This window comes from Rhinolophus sinicus, chromosome 13 (genome assembly GCF_057876585.1).
Source record: "Rhinolophus sinicus isolate RSI-liver-muscle chromosome 13, RSI-T2T, whole genome shotgun sequence".
Classification (NCBI taxonomy): Eukaryota; Metazoa; Chordata; class Mammalia; order Chiroptera; family Rhinolophidae; genus Rhinolophus; species Rhinolophus sinicus.
This window is the reverse complement of record NC_142513.1, coordinates 10,739,951-10,758,125: the sequence shown is the minus strand read 5'-3', so window position 1 is coordinate 10,758,125 and position 18,175 is coordinate 10,739,951. Positions and strand designations below refer to the sequence as shown.

The window sequence follows — 18,175 nt, the reverse complement described above, 5'->3', positions numbered from 1 at the left end:
CCACGGGAACGTCTCCTTCTCCGGGTGCAGTGCCCGTCATACAAGCACACCACCCCTGCTAGCGGTGCTGCCCCTGTCTGGACCCCTTACTCCTGATCCTGATGTGGCTGAAACCCCAGATTGCCCACCAATATCGGTTTCCCCTCCTTCCTTCTTAACAGGTTCTAATTTTAATCTTCAGTACACTTAGCTAGGAAACTACGAATACATTTCCCAGATTCTCTTGTAGCCACTACATGTGGGAGTGGTCCTCCGCGGCTTTCCAGATCCACCCTGTGCCCAGCTCTCCAGCCCAGGGAGCTGGCCTGGATGAACCGCAGGCACATGTGTCTACTCTCTGGTTCTGGGCTGGGTTAGGTCAATGGGGGGCGCTGGCAGGAGATCACCAAGGGAGGTAACTGAGGTCGGGGTATGGATCCCTCCATCTCCTTCCCTGTGGTATCAACAGAGGATGACAGCTCCTGCTGGGTGCCCTTTGTGTCTCCAGTTTCCAGTCACCATTCACTCTCTTCATCCCCTTGGTCTTGGGGTAGGGATGACCCCACTGCTACTGCTACCCTTGGGGGCTGCACTGTCACTAGTGGTTTCCCCACATTTGCTCACCCCTTAGCAAAAAATAGTTAAATCCTCCTTGAAGACCCCAAACTTGAGTGTGCCCCACATTCCCTGCTGAGACGGTGTGGCTAAGTGAGTGAGTTGTATGTGCCGTCAGCTCCTCTAACGGACCTTGTCCCAGACATCCATTGAAGAGACCTTGGAAATGGAAGCCACACAATAAGCGTTACAGAACAGAAAGGCAGAGAAGGAGCTTGGGTCCCTTGAAGCGACCATGGCAGCCCTGGACTGCCAACTTCCAGATAATTTTATGTGAGTGAGAAGCAAAATTCTATCTAGTTTACGCCACCGCTATTTTACATTTTCTTTTACATGCAGCCAAACTTAATCCCGATACACTCAGCTTCCAGAATTGAAGTGATCTCCCAAGGGTTGCTGAGTCGAAAAAAAGAAAAAAATCTCGTGGAATGTGCTTGGCAAGCGGAACGCCAGGGTGGGTCCGAATGAAGCGCTTTTCTTCCTGAGACAACCTGCACCGACATGTTTTTCTAACTCTAGAGAGCAGGGCCAGGAATGTCAGGAGTTGATAGCTCAGGGAGGCTGAGGTGGAAGTTACCCCCGATCTGGTGTCTGGAATCGGGGCACACTCTTCTGGGCTTCCAGCAATCTGACCCTTGCCAAGTCCCCAAGCCTGCAACTTAGAATTGATTTCTGGATATCAGTCTGCAGCTCAGGGTGTGGTTTCCTTGTGTTCACAGATGGAAAGTGCAAAACAAGTGCCTGGCCAGACACCCTCCCAGGCCTTTCTCTCAAAAGCCTATCTCTTTCACCAGCAGCCCTCCCGGCCGAGGGCCTGCAAATTACAAGATCACAGATCCCTCTGAGAATCTGGTGAGGGTCTCGGACCCAGGAAAGCACAAGCAGGCAAACAATCTGCATGCAATTCCCCCGGCCCCCACTCCAGGCCCATCTGGGCCTGGGCCTCTCCCCTGAACTTGTGACTCTGAAGGCTGGCTGCCTTGGACAGCTCCTCTTGGCAGTTCTCAGGCATCTGCAATGTGCAGGTCCAGAACTGAGCTCCCGACCACAGCGTTCCCCATCTCCATGAACAGAAAATCCCTGCTTGTAGATGTTTAGGCTAAAATCTCGGAGTCATTCTTGACTCCTCTGTCCCACTCCACATTAGCTACGTCAGCACATCTTAGGAGCTCCATCCGCCTACTATGTGCAGCAACTCACTCCTTTCCCCCACTCTGGTCTGAGTCTCCATCATCTCCTGCCTGGACCATTGCAGTAGACTCATCACTGGGCCCATCTCCTGTGTGAATTATTGCAGCAGACTCACCACCAGGCCTCCAGGCCTCTGCTCTTATTGCATCCCTTTAGTCTATTCTCTGTATCATAGCCAGAGGGGTCATATTAACACATGAATCAGATAATGTTCTTCCTCTGCTCAGCGTCCTGTACTGGTTGGTGTGCATGTCACTCAGAAAGCCAAAGTCCTCTCCCTGGTTCAAAGGCCCTGTGTGATCCAGCCTCCCACCAGCACCCCATTACCTCTGAGATCTCATCTCCTCCTGTCCCTTTTGCTCACACTGCTCTGCCACTTTGGCCTCTTGGCTGCCCTGTGAGCCTGCTAGGAGTGCTTCTGCCTCAGGGCCTTTGCACTTACTGTTCCCTCTGCCTGGGATGCTCTTCCCAGGGGAATCCCCTTGACTGGCTCCCTCACCTTCTTTGCCTTCTCAGAGAGACCACTCTACATAAAACCACAACATCACCTCTCTCCTTGTTGACTTCCTTTCCTTGCTTTATTCTCTTCACCACTTTTCGCTATCTTATGTACTATATACTCATTTATCTTTAAAAAAATGAACTCTTGCAGTAGAATGTAAGCTCCATAAGAACAGAGATTTTGCCTATTTTGTTTGCTGCTGGATCCTTTGGCAATTGGAGGTGCTTAATAAATACCTGGTGAATGACTGAATCTAGTCCACCCTTTGAGCACCCTGCTTCAGAGAGAGCCTGTGAGGTGCCACGGGCTTCTCCTGGACTTGTCTGCACACCAGCCATTCTATCTCCTTCTGGCACCAGCTCTTGACTTTTCCTTCAGGCAATCACCTCTACTCCCCTCTCCTAGTCCTCCTGGTTCCTGTGGGGTTGGCCCCGCCCCTGGCTCTCGGAATGTGCACATGACCCAGGCCAGCCAATCATTGTGTTCCATCTCCCTGAGTTGTTCAGGGTTGATCAGATGTCACAGAGAGTGCCAGACTGAAGACAGTTAATTTGGGGATTTTCATTGGCACTCATGGGAGAAACTCCTTCTATAAAGATGGCTTGCTGTAGCATTAATGTAGGTCTGGCGATGCCAGGGGTGTCATATGGAAAGTTGGGCTGACAGTGAAGACAACTTGGAGGAAAGCTGAGGCCCGGGAGATGGAGAGACAGCTGACATCCAACGATACGGATCCTGGATCCAACCATACCTGATACACTTGGACTTTTTATTTACATGAGTCCAATGAACTCCTTTCTTGGGGGTTTACTCAGAGAGGTCAAGTAACATTCTCGAAGCCACACAGTCAGTGGCAGAGTAAGGATTTGAACTCAGCTGTCTTGCCAGAGAATTCTCATCCTTACATCTTTACTGGGAGTACTTTCATTTAAAGATGTTCTGAAAGGCAGAGCATTCTTTTGAAATGAGCATTTCACAGTTCATGCAATCATGAGGGGCACACTTGAAATACTGCAATCCAAGGGGGCCCCTAAAAGGCACCTTGTTTCTACCAGGCATGCACCCTCAGCCAAATGAGCAGTGGAGAATCAGTGCTTGCTATTTTGGGGTTTGGGTCTGACTGTCTCCTTAACCCTCAGACCCAGGAGTTACCACCATGTGGTTCCCATATTAGTTTGGCCCCGACATTAAAAGCCCGTGACTCACCCTTGGAAAAGTCCTCCCCTTTTCTAGTCTCCATTCTGCTGATCAGGTCAAAGAGGAGGTCTCAGGGAGGTGCTAGTTCACCTTTAACACCTCTCTCAAAACTGCCCATCACCCTTCATGACAAAGACACGCCAGCCTGGAGGGAGGCAGCATCTTGCGGAGATGTGAAAACACTGCTGTTCTCATCGCGCTGGGTCTGGCAGTGTTCTTCGACGGAAGGCAATGGATAATAGCTTTGCATTTACAGTCATAATTTAGAGCTTCCTTTTAAAATAGTATTTAAGCTTCACAAAGTAAGTCTAGTGAAAGAAAATTTCCAATAAAAGAACAGACGGCACTGGGATGCTGCACATAGTCTCTTGCTCCAAGCAAGGACCGTGTCTAACTCATCGTGGTGGCCCCTGAGACGCACCAAAGCTTTGTCTGGACTGAATTAAACCAGTAAACCCTGGCAGAGTCCACCGGCTCCTGGCCTCTCTGCCTGAAGGACACATGCAAACAAGACCTTGGCTTCTGTGCGCTTCTCCCTCTCCGACCCTCCTGGTGAAGAAGGCCAGCCGAGACCCTGCTGGTCTCCGCGGGTCATCCAAACCCAGGGATATTCCCAATGGCCTTGAAAATGTATTGATCATGGAGTCCACTTAATGACTGATGTGCCCTGGGACCAGCTCCCCTGGGCATTTGACACTTCTGAGTGAGGGAGGTGTGTCAAATGCATATAAAAAAAGGAAAATGTATAGCCCTCCCTCTCCCCACATTGCAATTAGGAAACAGGATGACAGGCCCCTCTTCTGTGTTGTGTCCTGTACCAATATTCTCCACCAGACCCTAATTAGGATGGACAGCTGTTCTCTGCCCCGGGACTGGAAGAAAGCCTGGAATTATCTCAGTCGAGAAGTCTCCAGCCCCAAGAACTGTTGGAACTGCCGCATGGATGAGCAGAAAATAGCAGATGATAAATTTTTTAGGACCACCCTCTACGTGCCAGTTGTCGCAGACTGTGAGATAATGTGCTGGCCTTTTTGGGAACATGCATTATTGATCCGGGTCTGTCTAGTGGTTTATAAAAAGCTCATCATCCCCTCACCCCACTGCCACCGTCCCATCCCTCACCTCCTGAAAAAAGGGCAGCTTCCTTCAAAAGCCAGTTCTGCCGATGGAGGGGCTGGCTCCTTCGTGGAAGGGAACACTTGCAGGCAGCCATCTATGCAAGTTTGTGCTGTGGGTGGGAGCTGGCAGATGCCACAGAACACAAAGGCTCTAAACCCATCACCCACCATATCCACTTCCTGGAATTTATCCTTCAGAAACACTTGCTTGGGTATCCAAAGACATGTGTATAAAGACATTTCTGGCAACAGTATTTGTACCAGTGAAAACTAACAAACACACTAACAACTCAACAGCTATCCTAGGAGACTGGTTAAGTAGAGCAGTGGCTAAGACCCTGGGCTCGGGGTTCAAATCTTGTTTAGCCAGGTTCTAGACTGGGGACAAGTAACTTCATTTCCCTGTGCTTTACTTCATCTCTCCACCTATAAAATGAAGAGAATGAATCTATGCATTTTACGTAAACTATGATCTTCTTGGCTTTCCTCTCTCCCGTGTCATCAACACACCCACAGCTCCTGTCCCTATATTTGCATATTTTGCTGGTTTTATTCAAGCGTCACAGATGAAAACTTACAATTAGATTCTGACATGAGGCTCAGTTAGATCATGTGGCTGCAGCAAAACATGTGTTGTTCCTAAGAATGAGTGTTCAATCACTCACCGTGGTTCAGGCCCCAAATCTGGGAGTCACCCTGGAAGTTCTTTTCCTTAACTGCTCCCTCCAACCCATCCATCATCATCTCACCCCTTCCACTGCTGTCCCCCTTATCCCAGCTTCCATCATCGCCTGTCCAGTTACTGCACTGGCCTCCGAATCCATGTCCATTTCACTAAGAATGTAACTCAAAGCTCTTGCCATGGCCACAAGGCCCCATGCGACCTGGCCCCAGGCAACTCCTGGCCTCATCTTTCTCTACTTATATCCCAGCTCCGTCCACTCCCACTCGTAGGCATTCCTTTGTTCCAACCCACCAAGCTCATTTCTAACTCCGTATCTTTGCCTTTTCTGTTCTCTCTACCTAGAACGATCCTTTTTCAGTCCTCCTGTTCCCAGAACAGTACAGTACACAAAGTGGATGCTTAACAAACATCTGTTGAATGAATGAATGAATGAATGAATGAATGAATGAACATCAGGGGTGTCTTGAATTCCTAGGCATAACTATGATCAAAACAGCTCACGGGGTCCCACGAGGCAAGACCACAGTGCTCTGAGGTCCAGGTGCTACCTCTGAGTGCTCTTTGCAAAAGCCTGCTAGAAACAAAATTCACGCCCTTATGGCCAAGGTCTGTAGATTCCTCATGGTTGTCAAACGTGGCTCATGCTAAATGGTGACAGGGAGAGAGGCATCCTGTTTGTCAAACTGTCAATAAAAGCTCTGGGTTCTGATTGCTTCCTGGCTGCATATTCTTTTTGCACTGATAAGGTCCCTGAAAAAATCTATACTTGTGATCATTAATACAAATCATTATAAGGAATGACTTGGATTTATATAAATCACTTTTTCTTGCCAGTTAAAAGACTGATTTGTATTTTTAATAATGGATCCAAAAGGGGTATAGATTTGCATTTCGATCTTCATCACAATCTTATATCAGGTTGCAAAGGCTTATCCAGTAAACCTTTACATTTATTGCCACCAACGATATTCGGTTGTCCTTTGACAGTGGGTAGAGGCTAAAGGCCAACCCCTCACCTGGTCAACTATCGGCATTCCTTACCATAACCCACGAGAGCCTCCAAGAGGCTCCTCCCCACTCTCTCCAGTCTCATTTCCTGTACTCCTTTCCCAGGTTCCAGCCACATCTGTCTCACTGGTCCTGCCTCAGGGCCTTTGCACATGCTATTGTCTCTGCTTGAAAGGCTTTCCCCCAGATCTTCACAATACATGGTAGTACTGATGATGATAAAAGAAATCTAAGTCACAGGAGAAGGAAAATGCAAAAGGATGGTGTGTCGTCCAGAACAGTAGCCATAAGCGGCTACTGGGCACCTGAAAGGTGGCTAGTCCCAACTGAGATGTGCTCTGAGTGTAAAATACGTGCCAGAGTTAAAAAACAATATTAAAAATGTAAAATATCTTATTAATAATTTTTATATTGATTACATGTTGAGTTGATAATAATTTGGGTATAGTTGGCTAAACAAAACATGTTATTAAAATTAATTTCACCAGTTTCTTTTTACTTTTTAAAAAAAGGTACCATGTTTCCCCGAAAATAAGACTTAGCTGGACCATGCATCTTTTGGAGCAAAAATTAATATAAGATCTGGTCTTATTTTAATATGAGACCAGGTCTTATATGATATAAGACAGGGTCTTATATTAATTTTTGATCCAAAAGACACATTAGAGCTGATGGTCCCGCTAGGTCTTATTTTCGGGGAAACACGGTAGCTACTTGAAAATTTAAAATGACTTTTGTCATTTGCGTTTGCGGCTGGCATTATAATTCCACAGGGCGGCGCTAGTTATAGGGTTTAAGGTGGAGAAATGGAATCCATAAAATCAGTAAATTCTAGGGGCAGAAGACACAAGATAACGAGAAAGAAGGTTTCTACTGAGAGCCCCAAAGGTAAGCTGGAAATATAAGTGGAGTCTGAGTCAGGGGAGCAGAAGGTCCAAGTGAGACCGACTCTTCAGGCCTCACTCTTGGTGGCTGCGTTTCTGGGGTCTCTTCCTCACGCAAATGAAGACACCTACAGCTTGGGTGGAGGAGCCCATGGTCTTGCTCAGGAGGGCAGGGAAGAGTCAGGGCGGTTTGTTTGTACAGTGAACCAAGGATGCAGCCTGGGGTGACTTATGTGGGAAATAAAAGGAAGGCGAAGAGGCCATGAGCTGGAGCAGCCATGAGCTCTTGTCATGCCTGCATCGGTGTAAAGGAACAAGCTTGGCAAGGGCCCCTGTCCTCACCGGCTCTACCTGTGAGGGGAGTTAGCTCAGGACCAGAGGTGCCGAGCTTAACCTCCTGGGGTACCATCTTTGTGAACTGGGTCAGGATACTGCCGATAGGAATGGCTTTCTGCTCCTGGATGCCACCGAGAAAAGTTGAGCCCGCCCGTAGCTGTTGAGATTGGTGGAGGAGGGGGTCTACACATGCATATGTGTGTGTGCATGCTCGCACGCATGTACAGTGTCAGCTCAAACAACACCCCCTCTGAGAAGCCCTCCCTGATCACCAATCCAAAGGGCTGACCACCACCCCATCGAGCACAGCGCCCTCTTCAGTTTCACAGGAGCATTTCTTTCTTTCCGAAATGACTTTTCATGTGAACTTCACACACATTCCTGCTGATTATGTCTCCCTCACTCCATGAGAACAGGCATCGTGCCTTTCTTAGTCATTACTGAAGTTCTAGGCCCTAGAATATTGCCTGGCAGGTAGCAGGTACTCAATAGAAATTGGATGAAAATATGAATTGGTCTTAACATGTCTTCTCCTTAAGACTGAAGAAATCCACGCAGGGTTCTTCATTAGGAAAAGGATGGAGACCCCTAACCTTGAGGACCCATCTGCGAATCCACAGGTGTGGGGCAACCACTGTGACTTGATTAAATCCCACAGAAGAGAATTCTATAGGTTGACACAAGTGTCTGCCATCGGGAGCCTTAGCCCCAGCAGATGGTCCTAGTGACCCTGGGGAGATGCCACCAGCTGGCTGGGGTGCTTACCGAGCTCTACATCCTGGTCATCCGTCAGCACCAGGATGATGTTGGGTCGGATGTTCCTGCGGTCCCTCTGAAGCCTGCCTTTCAGACGGTGGTGTGACAAGAACGCGGAACTCCCACCCAGCAGAGAGAGAACAGTTGCGGAGAACAGGCAGAGCAGGAGGCTGGGGCGTGCCATTTTATATTTTTGCTGATCTGTTGCTTCTTGCAGGAGGAGGCAGGAGTCTGAGGTTGCGTCTCGTGGATTTGTTTCTTTGCCTTCTTCCCTCTCTGCTCACGGATCTAAAGTAGGAGTAAAAGAACCAGGTCAGTCTCTCAGTTCAGGCTGCCCGACCGCTCAGACTTGCGTAATGCTTTTTACAATGGCCTCTGGCATGGACAATGAGTGTCTCTGATCAGGGAGAGCTATAGCAGAGCAAACAGCTAACTCGGCTAAAATCACAAGAAAAGAAATCACAATCCACTCAGGCACTAGGCTGGTAGGAAAGCCTTCTGTGACCACTTCTGCAGACAGAATTCTCCCCTGGACCAGCGAGCCTGGGGATGCATTTGTGGGTGGCAGCTCAAGTCCCAAGTCAGATAATCAGCCTGTCACTGAACTATCCAACCACTTCAACAGACAAATCACCCCCAGAGAAAGGAACGGTCGAAGCCCAGTCTGGGAGAGATCTTTCTGGTCACCTCGTGTCTGCTGGCACAATCACAGATGCACAGGAGAGGGCACTGCAGCCTGACTCCCGAGCAGCATGTGACTCGGGGAGGGCAATGGACACTGAGATGATGTCCGCTTTGGGCTAGACGACTCGTCATGATTCAGTCCCGGCTCCATCCCTCACCAGCGCGGTTTCCCCACCAATAAGCCAGTGGGGATCCTCAGTTTCCCCATGAATAAAAGGGGGAGACATAGTTATTACAAGAACTCAGTCTGGTGGGGATGTGTATGAAGGCTCCCTGCTAACAGATCCCAGAGCTGGGAGGTTATTCACATTAGTTTTAAGTTGCAGAATAAACAAAATGACAGAAGAGACACTTGAGGGCTACAAAGCTGAGGGAGATGAACTGTCACATTCCACTGGGACCTCAGTCACTGCCCCCTCCCCCGCCCCCATCACACCACAAGCCCAGATCAGATCACAAGCAATGGTGGGGAGGGGGGGCCAGGTGGGAGGGCGAATCTTGGCTCAGCCCGAGATTCAGGTCTCTACTCTCGCTCTGCTCTTTACTCTGCTGTCATTTTTCTACTTCTTGAGGAAATGAGGCTTCAAGTCCTGTCCAGATATAGACTTTTGGTCTCATTTATTTAAGACGGGGGGGGGGGGGGGGGGGGGGGAGGGAGAGAGAGAGAGAGAGAGAGAGAGAGAGAGAGAGAGAGAACGAACACAGACGTCTTGAGAGGAAACCAAACTTGTTGGAGTCTGGCTGAGTCACCCTTCCTGTGACCTTGAAGGATCAGACCCCAAAGTCATGGCTCAGGGAACTCATCACGGGCCCCAGGTTCCGCAGAGAGGAATGTGCTGCCTGCGTATCTCTCCTGGAGACCGCAACAGCCACCTACAGGGTCTCCCTGCGTCCCCCACCCCTGGCCCCTGCCATTCTCCCCAGAGCAGCCAGTGGGGATTTCCTAAAATTCAAATCAGATCATGTCACTCAGTGAGGCACTTCGGCCACAAAATTGAAGGGCACTCACTCCAGGTGGTACAAGTACAAGGCACTCGCCTCACCTTGGTCCCAGTCCTGTCACTCACCTGCTCACACCGTCCCCTGGCTTCTCATGGCTCAGGGAATAAAATGCAAACTCCCTACAGTCCTGCCCCTGCCCACCTCTCCTCCTTCTTCTCAGTTGCTCTCCAGCTCCACTCTCTTCTTTCTGTTGTTTGGACAAGTCAAACTTGTTCCTCCCCGGGGCCTTTGCACTTGCTATTCCTTAAACCTGGAAGAGTCTTTCCCTAGATTTTGTATGATGGGCTTATTCTCTCTGTCAAGTCTTGGCACAAGTCACTTCCTTGGAGAGGCTGCAATGACTGCCTGCCTAAGGTGGTGTCCCCATCTGGCCTACTCTCCATATATTATAACCTGTTTTATTTCCCTCATAATCTCTACTACAACCTGTAATTATTTATTGCCTAGTTCTCCCCACTGGAGGGTCAGCTCCATGAGGGCAGAGGCTGGGTTTGTGTTAATCACAGCTCCGTCCCCAAGGGATACACGGCATTCTTCCCATTTTACAGCTGAGAACAACTGAGGCCTAATCACTGTCCTAAGAGAACAGAGAGAAAATGGCAGAGACAGGGTTTGGCCTCTGCTCTCCCTGCCTGCTCAGCGTGGGCCCCTCACCCCTAAGCTCAACATTTCTCAGCTTCTTCCATTCAAGTGTCCCGATTTCTACCCTATCTAGACAACCCTTCCACTGTTATTTGCTTTACATATTTCTTTAAATGGCCTCATTTTAAAAGAAAAGCACAAATGTATATTTCTGGAAGAAAAACTTTGTATCCAAGGAAAAATGGACAATCAGCAAACCTTCCTTATAAAACTAGCAACACAAATACAGTCAAAGAAAACAGATACAGTGTTGCTCAGTCTAACAGTATCTAGTTCATGTTGAAGTCTCTAAGCCCAGCCCTGTACTCGCCTGCTCTTGAACTTGCACCCTCTCTTTTTCAGGGAGATTAGCAGGTGACATAGGAATCGAATCATATTAGCACGGTCTCTGCTGGAGGTAATGGGAGTCTTTGGAGGGGTGAAAAGGAGACATGTTCTAGCCATCTAATGGGTCCCTGAATTACTCCAGATCATGGAGTGGTCCTCAAATCATGTTTATCAGTCTGTGTACCTCCTTGGGAAACACAAGTGCTTTGCACTTGAACTGATGCGCCAACCAGCCCACTGAAATGCACATTCATGTTCCTTCAGATAAACATCGACGGATAAAATATGATCGAGAGAATTTCCAAGGGATGCCTTACAAACAGCAACACTGTTATACCAAAAATAATACAGCAAATGCTTATTGAGAGCTTGCAATACTCCAGCCCTTGCTCTAAGCATTTTATACATATCAGCTCCTTTAATCTGCCTACCTACCCATTAATATTATACCCATTTTATGGATGAGAAGCCGAGGTCCAGAGAGTAAAAACACTTTCCCATGATCATGTGGCTCAATAAGTGGCAGACATGGGATTCAAACAGAGTCTGGCTCCAGTCAGCTAGCTCAACCAAAACCTCCAGGAAGCAGATCTCTGGGCAAGCTACTAAGAGTCTCCCAGCCTCAGTTTCCTTATTTGCCAAATGGAGCATCAGGTGGCCAGGTGTCCTTCGAGGGCCTGTTCGGCTCTGGGCCTGTGACGCAGAGGTCCAGGGGAGCTGAGAGATACAGCCTGTATTGGAAGCCCTGGGCCAGATGGCAGGTGGAGCTGGGGTACATGGTCAGTGGGTCTCTGTTTCTGGCACCCACGTAGGTCTTCTTAGCACCCCCAACCTGGGCAGCATAAGCCCCCAGCCAGGATGCCCCTTCTCTGGATGGAAATCTAAGCTCCGTGACCAGAGACTGGAGAATAACAGGAGCTAATTATTTCATCAGATCAAGTCATCAGTAGGTCGATTTTTGATGAATTCCCCTGGCGCCGACTTCCCTTGGCCTTGTGCCAGTCTCGCTCCGGATGCTGAAGAAATCAATTAAAAATGACACAAGGAATTCTGCCTTCATTTTTTTTCCTTCCTTCTTGGTAAAAGACTCCAAGTGGATGAACTGAGGGAGGATCTGGCAAATGCGTGTAGCAGCAGCGGACCGACATTCTGTCCATCCCACGGGCACCACCTCTCATCCCACCAGCCTGTTGCAAGGTCCATTCAGCTCCTTCTCTTAGTCCTGTGACTTCTCACACACCTCCTTCCCAGCCAGAACGACATCTCTGGAAATGCCTAATGTCCCGAGCATTCAGAAATATCACTCCTGCTTCTGGGTTTACCTGATGATCTGTGGAGGAGCAGGTCTCAAGGTGAGTGGTTACCACAGACCCCGCATACCACAACTTTGGAGAAACACCCGGGACCTCACCCAGGCCTGTCCGGAAAAGACCCAGATGGATGCTTTCCTCTGAGGATCCCCAAATCCAACACAAGTGGCTGAGAGGGGCTTGGGAAGCATCAAGCAGCTGAGGGGGCGGAAGAGGAAGAAGTAGCCAGAAGCAGAAGGAGGCACTGACCAGATGGGAGAACTTTTACGGAAGGTGGGGACAAAGGAAATTGTGGGATGTGCAGAGATGTGCCGTGTGCTGGGGCCAGAGCCCCTGCAACAGACTGGGGGACCCTCCTAGGTGGTCCAAAAAGCCCAGCCACTTATGTCTTCCTTCCTTTACACATATTTAGTTAGGGCCTACCATTGTGTGAGACACAGTGTTAGGTGGTAGGATAATCCTGCCCGGATTATAACAGCCTCTAACTGGTTTCCCTGCCTCCACCATCACCTTGTTCCATCGAGCAGTCAGAAGGATCCTGTTAAAAGTAAGAAGCTGTCTTCCTCTTGGGTACTTCCCAGCTACCCTCCCTGCCCTGTTACTGGGCATTGACCATATCCCTCTATTGCTTTACTGAGGAGCCACAGCTCTGTGGCCCTCTCCAAGTTCCAGCAAATGTTCCCTGCTATCCTCAGCCCCAGGGACCTGTGTTACTCCTTTTGTTACATTCTGCTCACACCATTTTTGGAGGGCACTGTTTCCTGCAGGACTGATACAGCAAGCAGACAACACAGCTGGGATTTGCACCCAGATGTTCTGACCCCAGAGTCCTCTTTTGACTATGTTCACACAGGAAATGATGAATGATACAACAGGCTGAGGTTAAATGTGTTGTGCAACAGGAAAAAGAGGAGGAAACTGCTGACCTGGGGGGCAGTCAGGGAGGGCTGCCTGGAGGAGTCATTACAGAGTAAAGTTTGAGAAGCCTACCTGGAACAAAGTTCTGAGAACCTGAAGAAGGGGGTGGAGGACAGGGTGCTTTAGGCAGAGTGGGAGAGGTGGAAACGTGCGGTCCCAAACTTCACAAGCCCAGGAGTTGTCTAGACAGAGGATGACACAAGCACATCTGTTAAATCTTACACTCCCCCTCGCGTCTCCCCTTCTTCCTGGCCACAGGCTTTTTCTAGCCTTCTCTCTTCCTCTCCAGGGCTGTCAAAGTAAGGATGGGAGCTCCTGTAACCCGTAGGCTCCCTGTCTCCCCTACCCACGTCCAGGGAGTCTGGTGGCTCTCCACGCCTGTTCTTGGAATTCTAGCCGGAGGCAGAGAACCAAGCCAGCTCTCAAGAGCAGGACAGGGGACAAGAAAAGGGTCGGTCAGAGAAAGAAGGGGAAGATCAAGTTTCAAGACAAAAGCTCGGGATCTGGAAAGGAAATTAGACCATAAAGAGAAGGGCTTAAGTACGCAGTAGCCCGCATAACTATTCTCTCAACAAGAACTTCTCGAAGGCCCACTATGTGCCAGGCATAGTTCTTGGCACTGCTGATCAAACAGTGAAAAAAAAAAAAAAAGTCCTTGCCCTCATGGCGCTGAGATCCTAAGGAGTCAAAAGCTGGGGTTGAAGGGACTCCAGCTAAAGGTGAGAGGGGTCAGAAAACAGGGTTGAAGCCTGTGGCAAACCACAGGTGAAGTGTTAAACTGGGGCCGTGGATTATAGTTAGAGAGCAAGGCAAGTTTGGAAACAAGACGTCTGAAACCTTGGGAAGCTGAGCATCACCAAGGTTTTGCACATCAAGTGAGGGAGCATTTGAGAGGCCACATAGTTCATACGCTTAAATAACTGGGCATCTGCTACAATCCAGGTAGTGTTTCATGACCAGAGAAAAAAAACCAGACACAAATTTGTTCTCATGGAGCTGACAGAGAGTGGAAAAAAGCAAGCAGACAGACTGGTAAGTGCTAGGGGGAAAATGCAGTAGGGACCAAGCTAGAGAAGGGGTCTAGATGGCCTGGGTTCAAATCTTGGCTCCACTACTAACTAGCTGTTAGGCAAGTAACTTAATCTCTTCTGGCCTCAATGTTTTAATCTGTAAAGTGGCACCAATTATAGCCCTGATAGAGTTGTGAGGATGAAATGACTTAATACTCATGAAACCTTTACAACAGAGCTATATCCAGTAAGCGCCTAATAAATGTTGGCTAGTGTTATTGTTGGGTTTGGGCCACCCAGCATTCTCTCCATTTACTTTCTATATGGTAACAGTGCCCAGTTTTCATTAGGGGATCCTCTTCACCCCAATACTTGGTCATTAAGGTTCAAATTAGACCCCAACTCCAGGGCTCCAAGGCTAGACCTTGGGACCCAGACTTGAGCCAATCAGGGCCTTCCAATCTCCCTGCCTCAGTGATTGGCCAATCAGAGTAATCCAGGCGCTTTGGCTTAATTAGGAAGAGGCACCTATTCTAACCAGCTAACTCATTCTATGTCTTCCCAATATGAGGAGGAGGGAAGACTGATGTCATCTTGCCTCATGTGGAGTTGGAATGAAGCCACCACACAGGAGAGAACAGAGCTGCAGAATGGAACGTACTTGTATCTTGACAATATTTGAGACCTGGATCCAGCTAAGCCTGACTATCAAGAGATTTACCTCTGGGTTCTTTGTTCCTTTCTTTGCACCAATAGATTCTTCTACGTCCTTTTATGACTTGCAACTAGTTTGAGCTGTTTTCTTTCTTTTTAGAGCAACGCTCTCAACATTTGGACTCTTTAGGGACATGAATCCAATTCTCTTTTTTTCCTTAGGTCACTCCGAGTTGCCTTCTCTGTCGCTTGCAATTGAGTGAGCCTGAATGTTGACTCAGGTGGCATCCCAGCCACCTTCTGCCTCTATGTTTAGAGACCTGACAACACAGCCTGGGCCTGTGCCCAACTCTCGGCCTTATCGAAGGCAAACTTCCCTCATCCCTATTTGTCAACTGATAAAAGAAAGGTGGTTTGGAAAAGCGGAAGGCACGTGGGCGTGGGTGTCATGAATTCTGGTCCTGATTTGGCCTCAGTTTCCTCATCTGCCAAGAAAAGCAGACTATCCCGTGGGCGCGGCCTTGAAGTTTGGGACGGGAAAAGTCTGACAAGTGGAGAGGGCGCCTTTCCTGGCCTCCCTCCCAGAAGCAGGCCTCCCTCTGTGAGTCCCAGCCTCGATCCCAGGTTTGTTTTCTTCAGAACACTCACGACCGCTCGCCATTCCTTTACGCACTCCTCTCTTTGGGCTTTTATTTTGTGGGAAGTCATCTTTCCTACTGGAAGCTCCACATGAGTAGGGGCTGTTTCTTTCTAACTCCACAGCCCCAGTTCCTGGCACAGCCTGGGTCCCAATTCTTTCAAGTAGCCAACAAATATTGACTGAGCACCTACTATACACAGGCCCTATTCTACGTGTTCGGGATCCAGAAATGACAAACTTTCATGAATCAGACACCCAAATAAGCTACAGGCATATGAGGTTCAGATGAGTCCTAAGATGATGATGCAGGAGAGGGAGGTTGGAAGCACTAGTGGGGGGAAGGCTATGATTTTTAAATGGGGGGTTCGCAAAGACCTCTCTGGGAGATGACATTGGGGCAGGGTCCTGAAGGAGGTAAAAGAATGGGCCTTGTGGATATTAAGGGGAACAGTGTTCCAGGTATAGGGAAAAGCAAATGTCCTGAGGTAGGAACACGTTTGGGCGTTGGAGGATCAAAGTGGGTAAGTATGGCTGGAGTTGAGTGAGGGGAAGGCTAATATTTAGAGTTAGAGGGGGACCTGGGGGGTTCCAGCCCACGAGTGCTGAGATTGGATATAGGTTTTAACAGGATCCTTCTGCCTGTGCATGGAGAACAGACTGTAGGGTGTGAGGGTGGATGCAGGGGGGCTGGTGAGATGACTGCCATTGAAAGTGCTTGGACCAACACAGGGGCAGTGAGAAGTGAGATTCTGGATGTTGTTGAATGAATGAATGCAGGGAAGACTGGCACATGCCCAGTGCTCCAATTACTATTTCAGCATAACAATTTACCCCCAAACTGGGGGGAATAAAATCTTTTTTTTTCTTTCTTTCTTTTTTTTTTTTAATGCACAGGGACTCGTGAGCAGGAATTCAAACAGGATGCAGCAGGAATGGGCTGGTCTCTGCTTTATAATGTCTGAGGCCACAGCTAAAAAGACTCAAGAACTGGGGACTGAATCCTCTGGTGGCCGCTGCTGGCAGTCTACGGGGACCTCAGGGACCTCTCCATGTGGCCTGGGCTTCCTCACAGCATGGCGGCGTCTGATTTCTTACATGGCATCTCAGGGTTCCAAAAGCAAGCATCCCCGCTAGCAAGGCACTGCTGCCTCTCTTTTCCCACTTAGCCTCAGATGTTCCCCCAGCATCGCTTTTACCCCATTCTACTGGTTTCGAGCAATTCGCAAGCCAGGCCAGATTCAAGGAGGGGACAGGGACCCCACCTCTCAACGGAGGAGTGCCCAGGTCACACTGGAGGTGACGATGTGGGGTATCTTGTGGCCATCTTGGAAACACAGTGGGCCCTGCCAAGTCACGGGAGCCTGGGCACGGCAGGGGGTGAGAGCCTGTGGGCCTCTCCCCAGCACACATCACCCCTCCCGGGAAGTGAAACTCCATCTGCGTCATACTCAATCTGTCTGCATCTGCCACACTTCGGAATTTGTGCCAATGTCCATGTCAAAGATCCCCGAGCCTCAGGAAGACTGGGGTGACCTGAAGCCCGCTTCGACCCCACTCCTTCTTCTCACACAACTCAAAGGGGGCTGGTGCACAGGGTTTTGAAGGGAGCAGACGAGGCAAAGAGAAAGGCTCACCCTGGAAGTGAAAGCATCAAGTTCCCCTCTTTACTTCGGAAGAACAGAGTTTACCCATTAGATGGGCATTGAAAACTTTCTTTATTCTCACTTAAAACAATAAAAAACAACACAAAACTTCCTCTTTCTTGTTAAGTAGAAAGGAAACCACCTAATGAAGCCAAACAGAAGTGAATAATCTGATTTGGGGGAACCAACTGGCCCTAACTTCCGTCAGTCCCTCCCTGCTAATGTGAGAAATGATGCCCTTTGGCCCTGTGAGCTCAGGGCTGCTGTGCCATGGAAGGCGCCCAGGAGGGGAGCCTACACTGGTCTGTGGTGGGAGACGAAACTGAGGGGTGACAGGCCGGGGCCCCAGGGCGAGGTTTGGGACACACAGTCACAATGCCTGGCTGGGCAGGAGAGGGGCAGAATAGCTCCCAAGCTGCCAGGACTCAGCCGGAGACAGTGCAGCTTCCCCGCCTCGCCCAGAATCAACTGCTGGAACTTTACGGCTGCTCCCAGGAAGCTCCCGGTGGCAGCGGCTTCTGGTGCGAAGCCAACAGTCGGCTCCGCTCCGAAACGGGGGACATGACCATTCTTTGCCCTGGGCACTCCATCCGTACGTCAGGGTCTCGGTTCTCCATGGCACCTGTCCTCTCATTTGTGCAAGCATTCTCTTTCAGTTCACTCCCTTTCCTATTTCAGTACCTTTATTTACAAAGGAAGGTTTCTCCCTCCATGGGGAATGAGGACCTAAACTAGGGTTTCTCAGCTTGGGCTCTACTGCCATTGGGGCCTGTCTTCTTCACTGTGCAGGTCACTCTGTCTGCCGTCGGATATTCAGCAGCATCCCTGCCCTCTACCCCTTAGGTGCAAGGAGCACCCACACCCATCAGTGACAACCATAAATGTCTCCAGACATTGCCACATGTCCCTCGGGGGACACAATACCCTCATGTGAGAATTACTGCCATAAATGGATAGCAGCACTAAGAAACAAACATGCAGTGGCTTTGTGGTTCAATCCTTGCTTGCCAAGAGTACTGAGCCTTTTCTTACAAGCGGAGCAGGCCCCCTTGAAGACAACGGAGGAGGGGTTAC

At 49.3% G+C, this 18,175-nt stretch overlaps 1 protein-coding gene across 6 annotated transcripts in view; it reads right to left on the bottom strand.

Annotated features, from left to right (window-relative positions):
* The window catches only part of SULF2 (sulfatase 2), a 102,442-nt gene that overhangs the window by 71,963 nt on the left and 12,304 nt on the right, over nucleotides 1–18,175 (bottom strand). For all 6 annotated transcript variants that reach the window (XM_074317821.2, XM_019749674.3, XM_074317820.2 and 3 more), the window contains exon 2: nucleotides 8,281–8,559. In XM_074317821.2, coding sequence (XP_074173922.1) covers nucleotides 8,281–8,455 — 175 coding nt within the window. In that variant the 5' untranslated portion in view covers nucleotides 8,456–8,559. The remainder of the gene's footprint in view (nucleotides 1–8,280; nucleotides 8,560–18,175) is intronic.